Genomic DNA, 14,413 nt, shown 5'->3' on the forward strand with positions numbered 1-14,413 from the left:
CCTGAACTTTAAGTTTTGCCTGAACTTGTCATGAATTTTTGAGGAATTTTTCTTTCTCACTTTAAAGAGGGTGCTTTTTTTCTTCTTTTCTTTAGAGGATAGGAGAAAGGACAGTTGTCTGTAAGAGGCATCAAAATGGCCCTGTAATTTTCTTGATATTAGTTAAAGTAGTATTGTGTCTGGGAAGGATTGCCTATCTGTCCTGCTGCTCGGGAACAAAACGACCCGGAGCACTTCCACCTGAATGACTGGGTATCTATAACCTCCTTATGAAAACAGGATTTTGTACAGCAGAAGGCACTGACCTCACATAGAGCTTTTCTTAGTTAACTTTATTCATAATAACAGTCTTTGATATATTTTATTAATCATGATACAGTTGTTTCTTATATTCTTAACTCTAGAAAGGCATTTTCTAACTAATAAAATTCCCTAAAATCTTTATCCACATTAGCTGATACTTGGAAATAATAAATACCGTCCATAGATGAGTTTAGGAAGAGGAGAGGGTTCTCAGAAAGGACCCTGTGAGGCTTCAGTTGACAGAGCCTTGCTGTTGACTTCCCAGGATGGGGAGGTAAGAGACCACTGGAGGAGGTGATGAGGGAATGGAATGAAAGGAAATGGCCTTTCTGTTAGAACGTATCATCTCAGAGTATTTGGTTTGATGTTGGATTAACCAGGAAGTATTAATATTTTTATAAAGTACCTATTTTTGTCATAACTTCTTAAAATGTGGCATAAACCCCCAATATTTTTTAAAACCTAGATAAAAATGGCAGTCTTTAAAACTGGTAGTAGGAAGTGGAGGGTAATATCACAAATCATCGGTTGGCCCTTTTCCATAACTTTATCTAGAATAGAATAGTAACACTTAAATTCTTCTCTCATCTTTGAGAAACACAGGCTTCTAGAATTTCAGTGAGGGTTGACGTTGCTCAGGAAATCCTGGTGTTAAAATGGGAGCGCTAGGGTCAGAGGCTGGAAGCATTGACAGGATATAGTCAGGTGAGCAACTCTGGGATGGTACCTAGTTTGGTGAAAAGAGCGGCGTCTGCCAGGCTCTGTGCTTGGTTCTGTCCTATTTAGCATTGTTTTATGAGTGATCTGGAATACTCATTTGTGAATGGCTCATAATGAAGACGAAACGATAATCCCGTTAACAGAACCAGGGTTCAAAAAGACCAAATTGCGCTGAAGCTGAAATCATTATGTTTAACATGGGTAAACGCATTTAGGTTCAGAAAGTTAATTATTTGAATTCAGGATGGGGAAAATTTGGCTTGATAGGATTTTGTCAGAAAAACTCCTGTGGTTTTAATCGACCACAGTCTTAATAAGAATAGTTCTGCTCTGTGTTACTACGGCTCAGGCACAAAGGAAAAGTGAGTGGGGCTCATCCAGAGTAGGTATGCTTGTTGGACATAGAATTTTCAGGGCCTCACCTCCTGGAGGTTAGGATTCACTAGGTCATTGGAGCACCCCTAGCATCTGCACTCTTAGTAAACACGTCACGTGATGTAATGAGGGTGACTCAGGGAGCACACTTAAGATGCATGGCCCTACATGCTTGGTCTTTTGAGGGCGTCTGCACTAGGAGCTGTTGTTTTCTGGTACAGAGGTCAAGGTAGGAGATGAAAGACTTCAGCTCAGCGGTTTGGACATACCTTACTTTCACTCTTAGTAGGAAGTTCCCTTGGGGGCAACTGTTAAAAAAGAAAGAATAATCTCAAATTTTTGCAAGTGTTTAGGACGAATGTATAATTATTTCATCAGAAAGAGAACTGGTCTGTGTCTGTGAATCTCAAGTATTTCAGCAGTTTGTGAATTTCTTAAAAGTTACGTCACAGATTTAGGTAAGAGATGGGGCTGGACTTGCCCTATTTTTGAGATGTGAGTGATTTTTCTGAGATGTGTCAGAATGGATAGTACTCTTCATGTGGCTGAAAGCCACGGTAAAGGGTTTTAGTCCTTGACTGCCACTGGTTTACGATATGCCTGTCCTTGACATAGGAAGTAGGAAAAGACAGAGAAAAGGATGGAAGTGGGACAGTGATCGAGAATGAAATAGAAAACCATTAAGTGAAGAAATGAAGTCGTTTTATGTTGAGTTAACGTAGAATGACCATACTCCCAAGTTTGCTCAGGCCAGTTCTCGTTTACTTCTGTTCTAGTGTCGTTGTTAATGGTGACTTCTTTAATTTGCACAAGTGCCCTGGTTGGTTGAACAAACTATATGGTCATCTGAGTTAGAAGTGGTGTTTTATAAATAACTGACTTCAAATCTTACCCATTTCGAGGGGCGAAATGGGAGGAGGAATGCGGTTAGATAGGGGGAGTTTTTGAATTTTTAGCCTTTACATTTTTTAGCTGTTTCTTTTCATGTTCACCTAATATTTAGGTAATGGATTTTTATTGTTAATTAAATGGAGGAACCATTGGGATATGGGTAAGAATTTCGTAATTGTTTCATTTAGATAATCAGTCTTTTGACAGAAGTAAACACAGTTTCGAGATCATTAACTTCTTTTTGGCAGCAGCTCTGTATTTCTGTATTTTCTCAGTTTTGCTTTGTCCCACAACAAACTACATGGGCAAAACTCTGGTAGTTTTAATAGTTTTCTAATAGAGCTATATTTGTTTCAATATATGTGAAAAGATATTGCTCAGTTTTTTTATTCTCTAATACATTATAGTTTGTGACATTTTGACAGTACTAGAGTAAACATGGATATGTAAATTATTTGAGATTGCTTGGAAACTATTTAGAACTTTTAAGTAACTGTCCTTTTTTTGTAACTTTGTCCACATTTACTGATGCCCATAAAATTATTTTGTTAATTTATTTTTTAGAACCAAAATTTTGGTTTGTGTAAATATTAATTTTTATAGTTGCCTAGCCTAACATGGGGAAATATAGCTGCTTATCACTGCAAACTAATATGCTTACTAATTATTTTAATGATTAGTATTTTTAAAAATTGCATGTTTAGGTTTTAATCTGAAAAATTGAGTTTAGTTTTATTTCTGAACACAGTTGCTTTTTTTTTTTTAATTGCTTTGCCGCAGTTTTAGAATATAGTTGCTTTCTTCTTTTGATTGGATAGTATAAGATGTTATCTGTGTGGCATTAGTAACTGGCCAACCAGACAAGTGTAATGCTTGAATAAGACCTGGTTATTCAACATTCTGAAGAAAATCTGTTATTTGCCATCTACTGAATTACATGCAACGTGTGAAATGAAGGTAATTGACATAAGAGTATTTTAAAATCAGAAAACATTTTTTTCTCCAAGTAGTTACAGAAGGTCTATTTGGGACTATGTTTCGGAGCCCTGCCCCCGCCCCCCCCCCCAAGTCCACCGCTGTTTGCATTATCTATTGAAAGACCTGAGACAATGTTACCTTGTGTTTTTTTTCTTGTTTCTTTTAACTTTATCGAAGCTGAAGAGTATTGGCTTTTTACAAATTATATCCTAAGACTTAATTCCCTTGCGAAATTTCTTACTTCATGCATTCATTTGCAGTCTTAAAAGTCATTCTGTTGCCTTACTGTGTAAAATAAATGTAAATGTAGAGTAATTTTCACGACCTGTTGAGGACAAGTCAGGAAAGCCCCAAATCTCTAAGGTGTCAGGGACCTTTCTCAGTGGCGGTGATGGGCTCTCTCCACCCTGGACGGGGCTGGCTCCCGTCCTCTGTGGCAGCCTCTGGACATGCAGTTACCACTGACAGAAGCTATTCTACGGGACACCCAGGGCGTCTGTACTATTCATTTTCTAGTTCAGCTCTGTTCTTTTCTTCCTCTGGCAGTAATGGTAACAGCAGTAGCTGGAGCAGTCTTGGTTTAGAAGGAGATTTGTGTGAGGACAGTTTCTCCTTTCCAACATCAGACAGGTTGGTCCAGTCCAGAAACTTACAAACTGATGAGCCTTTCACCACTAATGCATGATGTCATCCTCTTAGAAGATGTGGGTTACAATGCCAATATGTGTCAAGCTGCTGTTCTCCTGTATTTTTGACACGATTCTGCTTGATCAATTTACATCTAAAAAAAATTCAGCTATACTAAGATATGATTGACATCTAATTGCAAAGTGCGTTGCTTTTATGCATGTATCGCTCCGCTTGCTATCTTTCATTCTACCAATTATTTTCATTAAAAAGAGCTTGCTTCCTACAGGATTTCTGTTTTTGTTTTGGGTTGTGTTTTTTTGTTTTTGTTTTGTGTGTGTGTGTGTAGTTTTATTTCATACATAAGAAAAGTGTAAGAAAAATGTGTTTTTCTATGTTAAAAAATATAAATGGCATCAGAAGCATTAATAAATAATTAATTGTATCATTCTATGATATCATTCTACAACCAAATTTGTAGAATATTTTGGTTTTAAATTGTTTTCAATTAAGTTTTATTATGAACTTACTTGGCACTCTAAATATATATCATGGTCAGGTAGAACTTCTTGGTTTTTGATAACTTACGTAGGCATCATTTACAATTCAAATTTTAACATGAAATAGTGTGAGAAGCAAAGCTTCCTTTTTTATTGTCATTTCTCACCTTTTTTAAATGTCACACATCATATTATAGCATTCATTCTTTACCACATTTTAAGAACTGATTTTAATGCCATTATTAATTAAAGCTTTTTTTTTTTTTTAACTGCTTTTGCTCGTTTGTTCGAAAAGTGATGGACCAGACGACAAAGATGAAGACGAGCGTGAGGAAGACGGAGAAGGTAAGTGACAATTTGTTTTTCAAAGTGTTGGCGTGTTTTTTTTGTGCAAGCTCCCCTAGAAGAGTCTTTAATTTTTGTGTTGGTGCATTTCATCAGTTAGACTCTGGGTTATTGCAAGTCAGCGTATGTATATGACAAATCAGGGTATTCTTAAACTAATTGATCCAGAATCAGGTTCTTTGCTGAGCAGTTTGCGTTATTGGATTGCTGAACTAATGAAGTACTCATTGGTAGAAAGACTGAGCTACATTAAAAGAATTATTTCGATATTTGAGAGGGAAATTCATGATAATCTCTATAATTATCGGTGTCAAAAGATAAAATCCTTACTCATAAAATATAATTTATTATAACTATGGCATAGGTCATGGTTTTCTCCTGACAAACTAGTAATTTCTAGAACGTTAGACTTACATAGAGCAATAAGTAAAAATTAGATATTTTAAAATCAATTCGTCTCTCTCTGATTCTAGTCATAGATACACATATATGAAGACAACATTCAGTTCTTCCTTTAATGAACATAGTTCTGAATATGTAAATACTAGATACCATTGGTTGCAGAGTTCAGGACAATGATTTGTAATCCTTAATTCAAATATATTACAATGTCTGAGTGAATCTAAAAACTAACTGTTCGTGTTGAAGATGAGTTTTCATTGTATTTAGATGGTTGTTGAAATCTTTCACCCAAACCTTACTTTCCCTTAATCATAAAAATACCAATGATGTCTTCTGTAGAGTGACAGATAAAAATGTTCATACTGTTTGAGAGATTTGTTTTTGAATCGGGGATTTCTTTTTGTTGTCATATCTTTAGAATTGGGCAAACTGAGAAAATTGCCAAAATGGATTTCTTGAAATGTACTTCATGACACCTAAGTTTCCAGTCGGTTCCATCACCAGTTGTACTTTTCTTGTGTAGGAAAGTCATGTGCCAATTTTTGAGCTAAAATTCTCAGATCTAGGATGATTATTCTGTTTTAGTTCTGAAATCTCTGCTAAGTAGACATTCTCTTCAGATAGGGCTTCTAGAAGTAAGTTTTTTTCATCAGATGTAAAGTAGGGGTAGGGTGATAGTTTTTGAGTTACAGATAGACTAGGTGACATTTGCTTTATCTTTGTTAACTAAAAAAGTGTTGATTTTGTCTAGAAAAGTTGTGTACTTTTTCCCAGGTGTTAACTGTGAGCAGAGTTGTTCCAAAGACTAAATACATGGTATAAATGGATATGGTATTTTCTCGGATGAATACTAACTTTACGGAGGAATGATTAAGAAAAAAGATTCAAGTTAAAGTCAATATGAAATTTATTTGAAAATGTTTACTTTTGGCACTAGCCAGGTTGTTCAGGATTTCTTTTGTGAGTAGGTAGAAATCAGGAGCTGGATTATTGTAGATATATGTATTACCAAGCTGTGAGAGTATAGTCGCCTCTCAATTGCAGCCAACTTTCAAACTTGTTAAATTAGAAAGTGGTAAATTAGGAGATAGATTGATGTAGGTTTATAGAAAGATTCAAAATTGTGGAAATCCTAAGATGACAACTCTGATGTTTTGTTGTTGCTGTTGTTTGTTGTTGTTTGTCTTCTCTCTTCACTAGTATTTGGTGACCTCTCTAAAGAGAGAGGGCATCTCAGGCCAGGCATCCAGGAGTCCTGGACTGAGTCTTGAGCTGTCAGCATCCTACCCCATGACTTAGGATTTACAAAATGGCCCAGAGACTAGGTCTGGGATCATGGTGCAACAGACCCATTTTTGATTGAGAGTCAGTGAGGCGAGAGGAGGGGGAGAAACAGTACATTTATTTTAAGAGTATAATGTGAACAACTTTTTAAATGAATAATTAGGGGCCGACACATACCCTAAAAGTGATCAGTAGTGATCTAGAATGCTCTGCAAACTATAAAAATGAATCAGGGACCTTCACCAACTAATCTCTACTGCCGGTACAATCTGGCGTGGTTTGGCATTGTGCCCCGCCGCTCACCCCTTGTGTGGGAGGGCGCCTGTCTCAGCGCTGCCTGGTGCTCAGCCATCATGAAGCGAGACTGTTAAGTCTTACTTTTACAGTCCACAGGGATCCATCCTACTTTGTTGAAAACATACTTTTCACAAAAATAGAAATAAACTCGAGAGCATATCTTATTTATAATAGGAGTGTGCTGGAAAATTCACTGGTGGGGCCTTTGGGAAGTAAGTGGTTGCATTGCCTCCCCCCCCCCCCCATTTTGCCTAAAGAATAAAGTGATTATGAGCACGGAGCCGGGCTGTCTGTGTTCGCAACCCTCCCAGGAAGCTCTGGGTCTGTCTCTGCGCAGGCGCCTCACCTGTGAATTGGAGATGAGAATCGTTTCTACCTCGTAGGGTTTTTTTGGATTTTAGGAGTTCATGTATCTAAAGAGCTTAGAATTATACTTACTCTAATATGTGCTATCCAGGTATTTACTGCTTCTGCTATTTCTCATAGTTCAGAAAGCTTTCTTAAAGTCCACTAAATATATTTATTTGAGGTTTTTATTTGTGTTTCATTTGTATTTTTATTGTAATCTTGGCTTTATAGCTTTATTGTTCTCTCCCTTTTCCTTGTGGATTGTATTTTCACACAAATGATGGCATTTATGTAAAGTACTTGAATTCAGTGCCTCGAAATAGAGTTTTGCATTTGTGCTATCAGCAGATGGTCAAAGTTATTCCTTCGTCTTAGCATTATTTTGCCCTTTCAAAGAGGTGTTTAGGTGATGTTGTGTGGTTAGCAAAGGATGGATTTTCTCTCCGCATTCACTGGAATCGTAAGAAATGGGAAATACTTGCATAGCCTTGGACAGCAGAGTATTGAGAGTTGAATCGATGAGTCTGCATATTGTCTCCATTTAAATGCCAGGTTTGGAGCCCGGTGGAAATCCTCTGCTGGTAACGAACGTTGACATGGAGCCTTGTGCTGTAGACCCCCAGCTAAGGATGGTTCTTCAGTGGCTCGTTGCCTCAGAGGCTGACGTTGCAGAACTTTCTTTTCATGACTCTGCGAAGAAGGAGTTTATACGGGTAAGTACCTGCCTTAGAGGGGGTTGCGACGATGCGGTTATTAACGTACATGACGTTCTGTGTCACACGGTCGATCGGATGAGGTGCCCTTTGGTAGCAGAGTAGGCACATGCCCGGGCAGCAGAGTCTGCCAGCTGGGTTCAGATACCAGCTCTGCCACCTCGAGCAGCGTGACCTTGGCTCACCAGTTTCCTTATCTGCCCTGTGGACGTGAGTGTAGAATTTACATTATAGAGGTTTGTGAGGATTAAATGGAATCTAGTGCCCGGCACATCCTAAATTCTCAGTTCAGTGCTATTAATGAACATTTCATGCATTCATACGAAAAGACTGAGTCATTCTTTGTGTTCAACCGATTCCTAATTGTGCCAGTACCCAGTATGTTTCTTTCTCTGTTAGTTAATCCAGTTTCACTGGTAAGAGAAGCTGGCATAAGCAAAAGCTAGTAGAAGTTTGAACAGCTGATAAGGAACCGTGGACCAACTGAGTATTTAATAAGGTTCTAATAATAAAATATTCAGATTTAATGCGCTAATAGGTGTTTTTATTGAGAACTTAACTGGGTGCCAAGCACTTTGTTACTCAAGATTTTTCAGTTGATAGTCTTAAGGTTTTGTCCCAGAACTTTCCTTATCAGAACTTTGGTTTAATCTTATCATAAGTTATAGAGTGGTCCAATGAATAACCAATGTAAATTGATCAATAACAAGAAAAAAGAACAGTCCAGTTACTCTTGATTCCTCGTTCAGAATTTGCAAAGGTATTATTGAAAGAACTATGTGAAAAAAATAAAATGTAGAAACAGATTTTTTGGGGGTATTTTGTTTTTACTTAGACTTTTGGGATTTTTCCAGTTTAGGTTTCTGTTTTTGGGCAAAGGTAGAAAATAAGACAGAAAGGGATGCTGAGGAAATGAACTGTCACGGAGAAAGAATGGGTAGGGAAAGTGTTAAAACTGACCTTAGGGAGGCAAACATTTTGAAGTGACTTAGTCTTGGATAAACAGAGGGCCGAGGAAGGCCATTGACAGCTAGGGTGATAGCGCTTGGCTAAGGGACCTTGTCCCCATGTAACCTCGGAAAACATCCTGGCTGTTCCTCAAAAGGTTAAGTAGCATTATCACATAACCCGGCCATTCCACTCCTACGTATGTATCCAAGAGGAGCGGAAGCATATGTCCATGGCAACGTTAAAAAGGCCGAGCATATTTCTATTACAAAAATTTAAAGTCGTTTTTATAGAACTAAATAGAAAAAATTAGTGAAGATACGTTCTGATTGGTGATGATAGTTTATTTAAACCTGTATTTGTTTATCTTTTTTTAATTGAAGTGTAATTGATATACAACAAGTATATTAGTTTCAGGTGTACAACATAATGATTTGATATTTGTATAGCCTGTAGTGTGAAATGATGACCACAATATTTATTTACTTTTTTGGTTTTTTGGAAACAGTAACATTTCTTAACTTAGAAAGCCATGTTTCCGTTGAGGCTAGAGTATGTATTCAAAAAATAAAACAAAACAAAACAAAACAAAAACCCACACTATATGTTATGGAAGGAAAATCCACATTGTTTTATTAAGCTTGAGATTGTCTTTATTATTTTATGTTTCTAATTGAGGGTGTGGCAGATGTATTTCGTTAGGTGAAGAATTTCCTGTAGAAATGTGACTTCCACACAGAATATCCACTTGGTGAGGTTTATGAAGCTCTGTCTCCAGTAATCCCAAAGTGTCATTTTGTGGTGGAGATGTATTTATAAAGGGCAGGAAGGAGAAAGGTTCAATTTGTGTAAAGGGGTGGTGATTTAGGGAGAAGACTTTGTTATAACTGGGTAACAATATTTTACTACAAACAGCAGGATTCTTAGTTTTAGCTGATGTTAAAAATAAAAATGAAAACTTTATAGTTATGAAAATGTTTTTGGTTAATGTTTAACATATCTTTCTTTTTAGCTTTCAAAACGATTACAAGAAAAAGGATGGAAAGTGGGAGGCCTCCTGCAGGCTGTGCTTACATACTATGAAGTTATGGAAAAGAATTCCAGTGAGGAGAAATGCAAGTCCCTGTTTGATTGGCTCTTGGAAAATGCATAGAACAAGCTCCAAACCAGTGTATTTTATTATTTGTTTTAGGAAAGGAAGAAAGAGACATAGATGCGTAGGATAAAGTTGGAACAGCGAATATTAACGTTTTAAGTAAATTGGGAGGAAAGTAAATACAGCTTTTTAAGCTCATTGTGTCATCACTCGGTGTATATAGTTCACACTTTTGTAATCTCTGTCAAATAATTATCTCCATGTATTCTTCTGTACACCTGTGTAGTGTGTGAAGCCCCTAAGAACATATATGTGAAGGAAGGTCTAACCATGAGGTTTTCAGGGATATTGACTGAGGGCGTTCTTTTTGCCTCCAAACCGTGCTGCTAGAAACCACACTGAGGTTGCTGAGGGTGGGTTCCAGGGATAAAGAGTTAGAAGTTTGCTCCTTTGCAACAAATGGTATCCTGTTAATAACTAATCTGACATCAAAACATAGCATTGAGGCTAATTCCTTTTTCTCTGATAGATTTTGTCTCATTTTTAAAAGTCAATTTTATTTTCATAGCTCAGCTGTTGGTAGCTTTTTGAATCCCCCAAACTATTTAATGTCGTAGAAACAGTAGTATTTTTAGGTATCTATTAATATCATAAATGATAGTTTCCCCAGCCTTCCATCAAATTGACAATATTTGCTAATGTTGCCAATTGTTCTGGCATGAAAGTGAGCTCGTGTGCGCGCGTGTGTGTGAAGGAGTGCGTTAACCTTGCTAGTGGTTTGTGTCCTCTTTTATTTTAATGTTTTCTTGGTTAGAAATCCACTGTTAAAAAAGGTGCTTTAAAATAAAATGTCTGTAAAGATTGTGCAGTAAGAATTTTTATTTCTCTTTTTGACTATGCTAGGTCCCCAACTTACCCTATACATGAAAATCAAGGTGCAAAACATGTTGGAATTTTAAACATTAATGTTAACATGGAAATGCATTTAGAGAAACCCAATAATGATTTCCACTCTTGGATTTTTGAAAAACCTCTCCACTTTAGCAAGGATAAGCTTTTTCTAGGAAAAACTAGGATCTTCTTCTGGATAAAATCTGCACTATTTTGTAAGGTCCTGTGACACGATCGTCTGGACTCCACATTTCGTACCGCTTTGTCTTTAGAAATTGCAGGGTGACTGGAAGAGAGGGCCGAGCCATGTCTTGGTTTTGTATGTGAGGGTATGCATGTGTGAACTTTTGGTTCTTCCATGAGCGATTTTGTACTTTAGAGTAAATCCCTTTTTGTCCAGGGCTTTGGTTTTGCTCCATTACATTTTTTTTTTTCCTGAGCACTGACTATTTTGGAAGCTGCACAAAGTGTAGAAGACATAGCACCTGCCAGGGGGCAAGGAATAGGGGCACTTATATTAATTTGAATTAATAATTATGGTAGCGAACTGTATTTTATAATGAAAGTCAAATTTCCTTTTTATGAAAAATGCCAAGAGATATTGAAATATTTTGAGGTTACATTGCAAGCTTTGGTTTTTCTCAATTTAAGATAAAGAAATAGAGCAAGCCTTAAAAATAAATTTTCCTGAAGTTTCTTCAAGTGTTTTTTAAGGTGGAGAAATGCAGGAAATGTATATAAGCAGAATTATCTGTCTTTAGCTTCTCAGAGCTTGAAATGCAGCAGCACTGGACTGGGTTTGTAAATGTTAGGAACTGTGTTGTTAATTATAACACGGATAAATTGATTAGTAAGTTTAGGTTGAATTTTTACAAGTATGTAACTATCAAATTGTGTTTAGTAACTTCCGTCTATGTCTGGGTTCGATTAACAGCAAAAAACTGAGTACTGAATTTCTTTTAAACTGAAGTGACAATATATTACTTTTGTAAAACTTTGCGCTTGAAAATGTTTATTTCTCTTAGGGTAATAATCATTTTGAGGTCAGATTTTCCTCGTGTCCTTTTTCCCTTCGCGTTTCTCTGGAGCTGTGCTGGATTCAGAGTTCCTGTAATCAGACCCTACATGCCGACAGACTGGTCCTGGGGTGTCAGCGCGCCTCGCAATAGGCATAGTGGAACTCACACTTGTATCGGTTCCACGCAGGGCGTAGAGGAAGATAGTATGTATTGGCAGGTGTGAAAAGAAGCGGGAGTTAAGCTTCCTCACCTAGAAAATATTTGCGTTTAGAGCAGTAGCTTTTAATCAAGTCCAGTCTAAACTTACTTTCTTTAAAGGCACTTTGTGATTTTTTCCAAAGACACCCCAGGTCTGTTTGGTTGCTCAGTGTTCAGAACAGCTCTGTTTGTTGAGGACAGCTCTGTCTATTTTATTACAAATCTACTTGACATATTTATATTATAACATTGTAATATCGCCATTCTATAGATTTTTGTCCTTATGAAATGTCATAGCTGATTCAGAACTGTTAAAATTGTGATGTGCATTGAGTTGAATTTTCTATTTATCAATTTTAGAACCATTGAAGGATCTGTGGAAAGAAAGTGAATGATGCCTCTGATAAGGGGTTTTCGAACACTGTTTTAGACTGAACTGTGGCTTTTCTGTCATAGTCTTGTTTTCCCAAGCCAAGTTGGAATTACGTTTATATTTTAGGTGTTACTAATGTTGATTTTGAAATTGTTTCCTGATTTATACAAAAGGAATGATTCATTTATAAATCACAGAAGAAAATTACAATGTCTATTGGATGGTTTGACAGTTTAATGGAATAAAACCTTTGAGAGCATTCACTTCAGGAATATATGTAGTGATATCTTTATACTTTGAGAAATGTTCCACTTAACCATTTCAGATAGTTTGATGTGAATTAATTCAATTCATAATGCTTTCGTTTTGCTTAAATAAGGGTTTTATGTTGCTGGTAGGAGAATTTAGTCACTTATTAAATGCCCCGTGTATGAAGTGAAGGATGTTCGCCCATGTGACTCTTGACATCAGTGCACATTCCCCAAATGCGGACTTTCGCCGTGACTTGTCATTGCAGTCCAGACCCCAGTGTCGTCCTAATTATTGAGCTAATAGTATTATTCCACAATTAAAGTTATCAATTTTCCATCAAAATTGCTTTCCATTTAAAGCAATTTATATTGCTTTAAATTTTACATTTTTCAAAGGAAACTTTCCACTGAATTTTTAAAAAGTCATGCATCCATTCTCAGGGTGTAGAGAAAATGCTTTCATTTGGAACCCTGTCCACCTGTCCCCGGTCCAAGAGAATTAGAGCTTCATTGGGAATTAAAAAATTGTACTAAAGTGAAACACTTTTCCCCCCTCATTTTTAGCAAAAGGCCCCGCACACGTTTCCTCCCTTGACTGTATTTCTGCTCTGAAGTTGCAGATACAGTGTCAGTCACTCTTGTCACTTTATTTATTTATTTTTTTAACCATCCATGTACATTCCTTTCACAAGGGTAGAATTGTAGTTCTGGAAGTGCATTGTTTTGTTTTTGTTGTAATATTTGAATACTATTTAATACCAGGTTTTAAAGCCCAGGTTGCTGGGTTTGCTACCTTTGGTTACTTGTGCAGTGCTAAAAGTAATTCACATTCTTGTTTAATAGACCAGATACATAGCTTTAAATAATTGTAGCTGTTTATTTGTGCTGAATTACTGCATTAAGATCTTGTATAACAGTAACTTCTTTTTTTGCCTTTCAGTAATTTAATATGTTCATTTACCGAGATATATGAACTTCAGGATGCACTAAATTTTTGTTTTAGCAGTGGTTCAAAATAAACATTTCAGAAATTACCTTTGTAATCATTTACAATTAAGTGTTCTTTTATCTTTTCACAAATTGTTTAAATCTGTGATCGTTCCTCTTCCAACTAAGAATTCTCCAATAAACTTAAGAGATGCCTGGCTTTGGTTTTCAGTTTATAAAACCTTGTTAACTACTCTGGACTGAACGAAAAGGTGTGAAAGTGGCACCTCTTGAACCACCTCAATGCTTCTGACATGGTTTTCGAGAACAAGAGAAGTTAGGAATATTTTTAATTGGACACTGGATTCTAACTGCTTATTCGGGTGCCTCTGACGTGAAAGGCTGTTTGCCCAATCCATTTTGGATTTTAGTGCCAAGGAGAAGATTGTGGTTGCTTTGATTATGAGTGTGTTAGGAAATTCTTCTGGCATGGATCGAGCACCCCTTCTGTAGAATATAGTGATCATACCGCTGTCACGCCAGGCACTTAAAGTTAGGCGCTGGTTGTGTATCACTAAGGGGATTTGACTTTATCTTAAGTATTTTAAGCCCCAGAAATTAGGGGATGATTTTCTTGTTTTTTCATGAATGTTTCGAAATACTAGGAAATAATGATGCCAAACAGTAACTTGGCTGTGAGTGCATCCCGGTTAGCAAGAAAACAATTAAAAAATGCCGAGGAAAAGTAAGCCAGATTCCTTCGACTGTAACTCCAAAATCTGAACATTTATGCACGTTGGAGTCATTTGTCATCTGTGTGTCACTGGGATGGGGAAGTGGGCGAAGGACAGGCCGAAGCATTACCATGGATTTTTGAAAGTGTGAGAGCTGAAGAGAAGTCACATGTCCCAGGATGAACACACCCTA

The 14,413-nt window shown here is 36.9% G+C and overlaps 1 protein-coding gene across 9 annotated transcripts in view; it reads left to right on the forward strand.

The window, feature by feature from the left end:
* Positions 1-13,706, forward strand: part of AKAP11 (A-kinase anchoring protein 11) — a 47,907-nt gene extending 34,201 nt beyond the window's left edge. For 7 of the 9 annotated variants that reach the window (XM_081046422.1, XM_081046421.1, XM_081046426.1 and 4 more), the window contains 4 exons: positions 3,814-3,897; positions 4,690-4,739; positions 7,623-7,783; positions 9,744-13,706. In XM_081046422.1, coding sequence (XP_080902548.1) covers positions 3,814-3,897; positions 4,690-4,739; positions 7,623-7,783; positions 9,744-9,884 — 436 coding nt within the window. In that variant the 3' untranslated portion in view covers positions 9,885-13,706. The remainder of the gene's footprint in view (positions 1-3,813; positions 3,898-4,689; positions 4,740-7,622; positions 7,784-9,743) is intronic. The other 2 variants (XM_081046428.1, XM_081046427.1) reach the window with 1 other exon arrangement.
* Positions 13,707-14,413: the final 707 nt, after the last annotated feature.

The sequence above is a fragment of the Rhinolophus hipposideros genome (assembly GCF_964194185.1).
Source record: "Rhinolophus hipposideros genome assembly, chromosome: 4".
Taxonomy (NCBI): Eukaryota; Metazoa; Chordata; class Mammalia; order Chiroptera; family Rhinolophidae; genus Rhinolophus; species Rhinolophus hipposideros.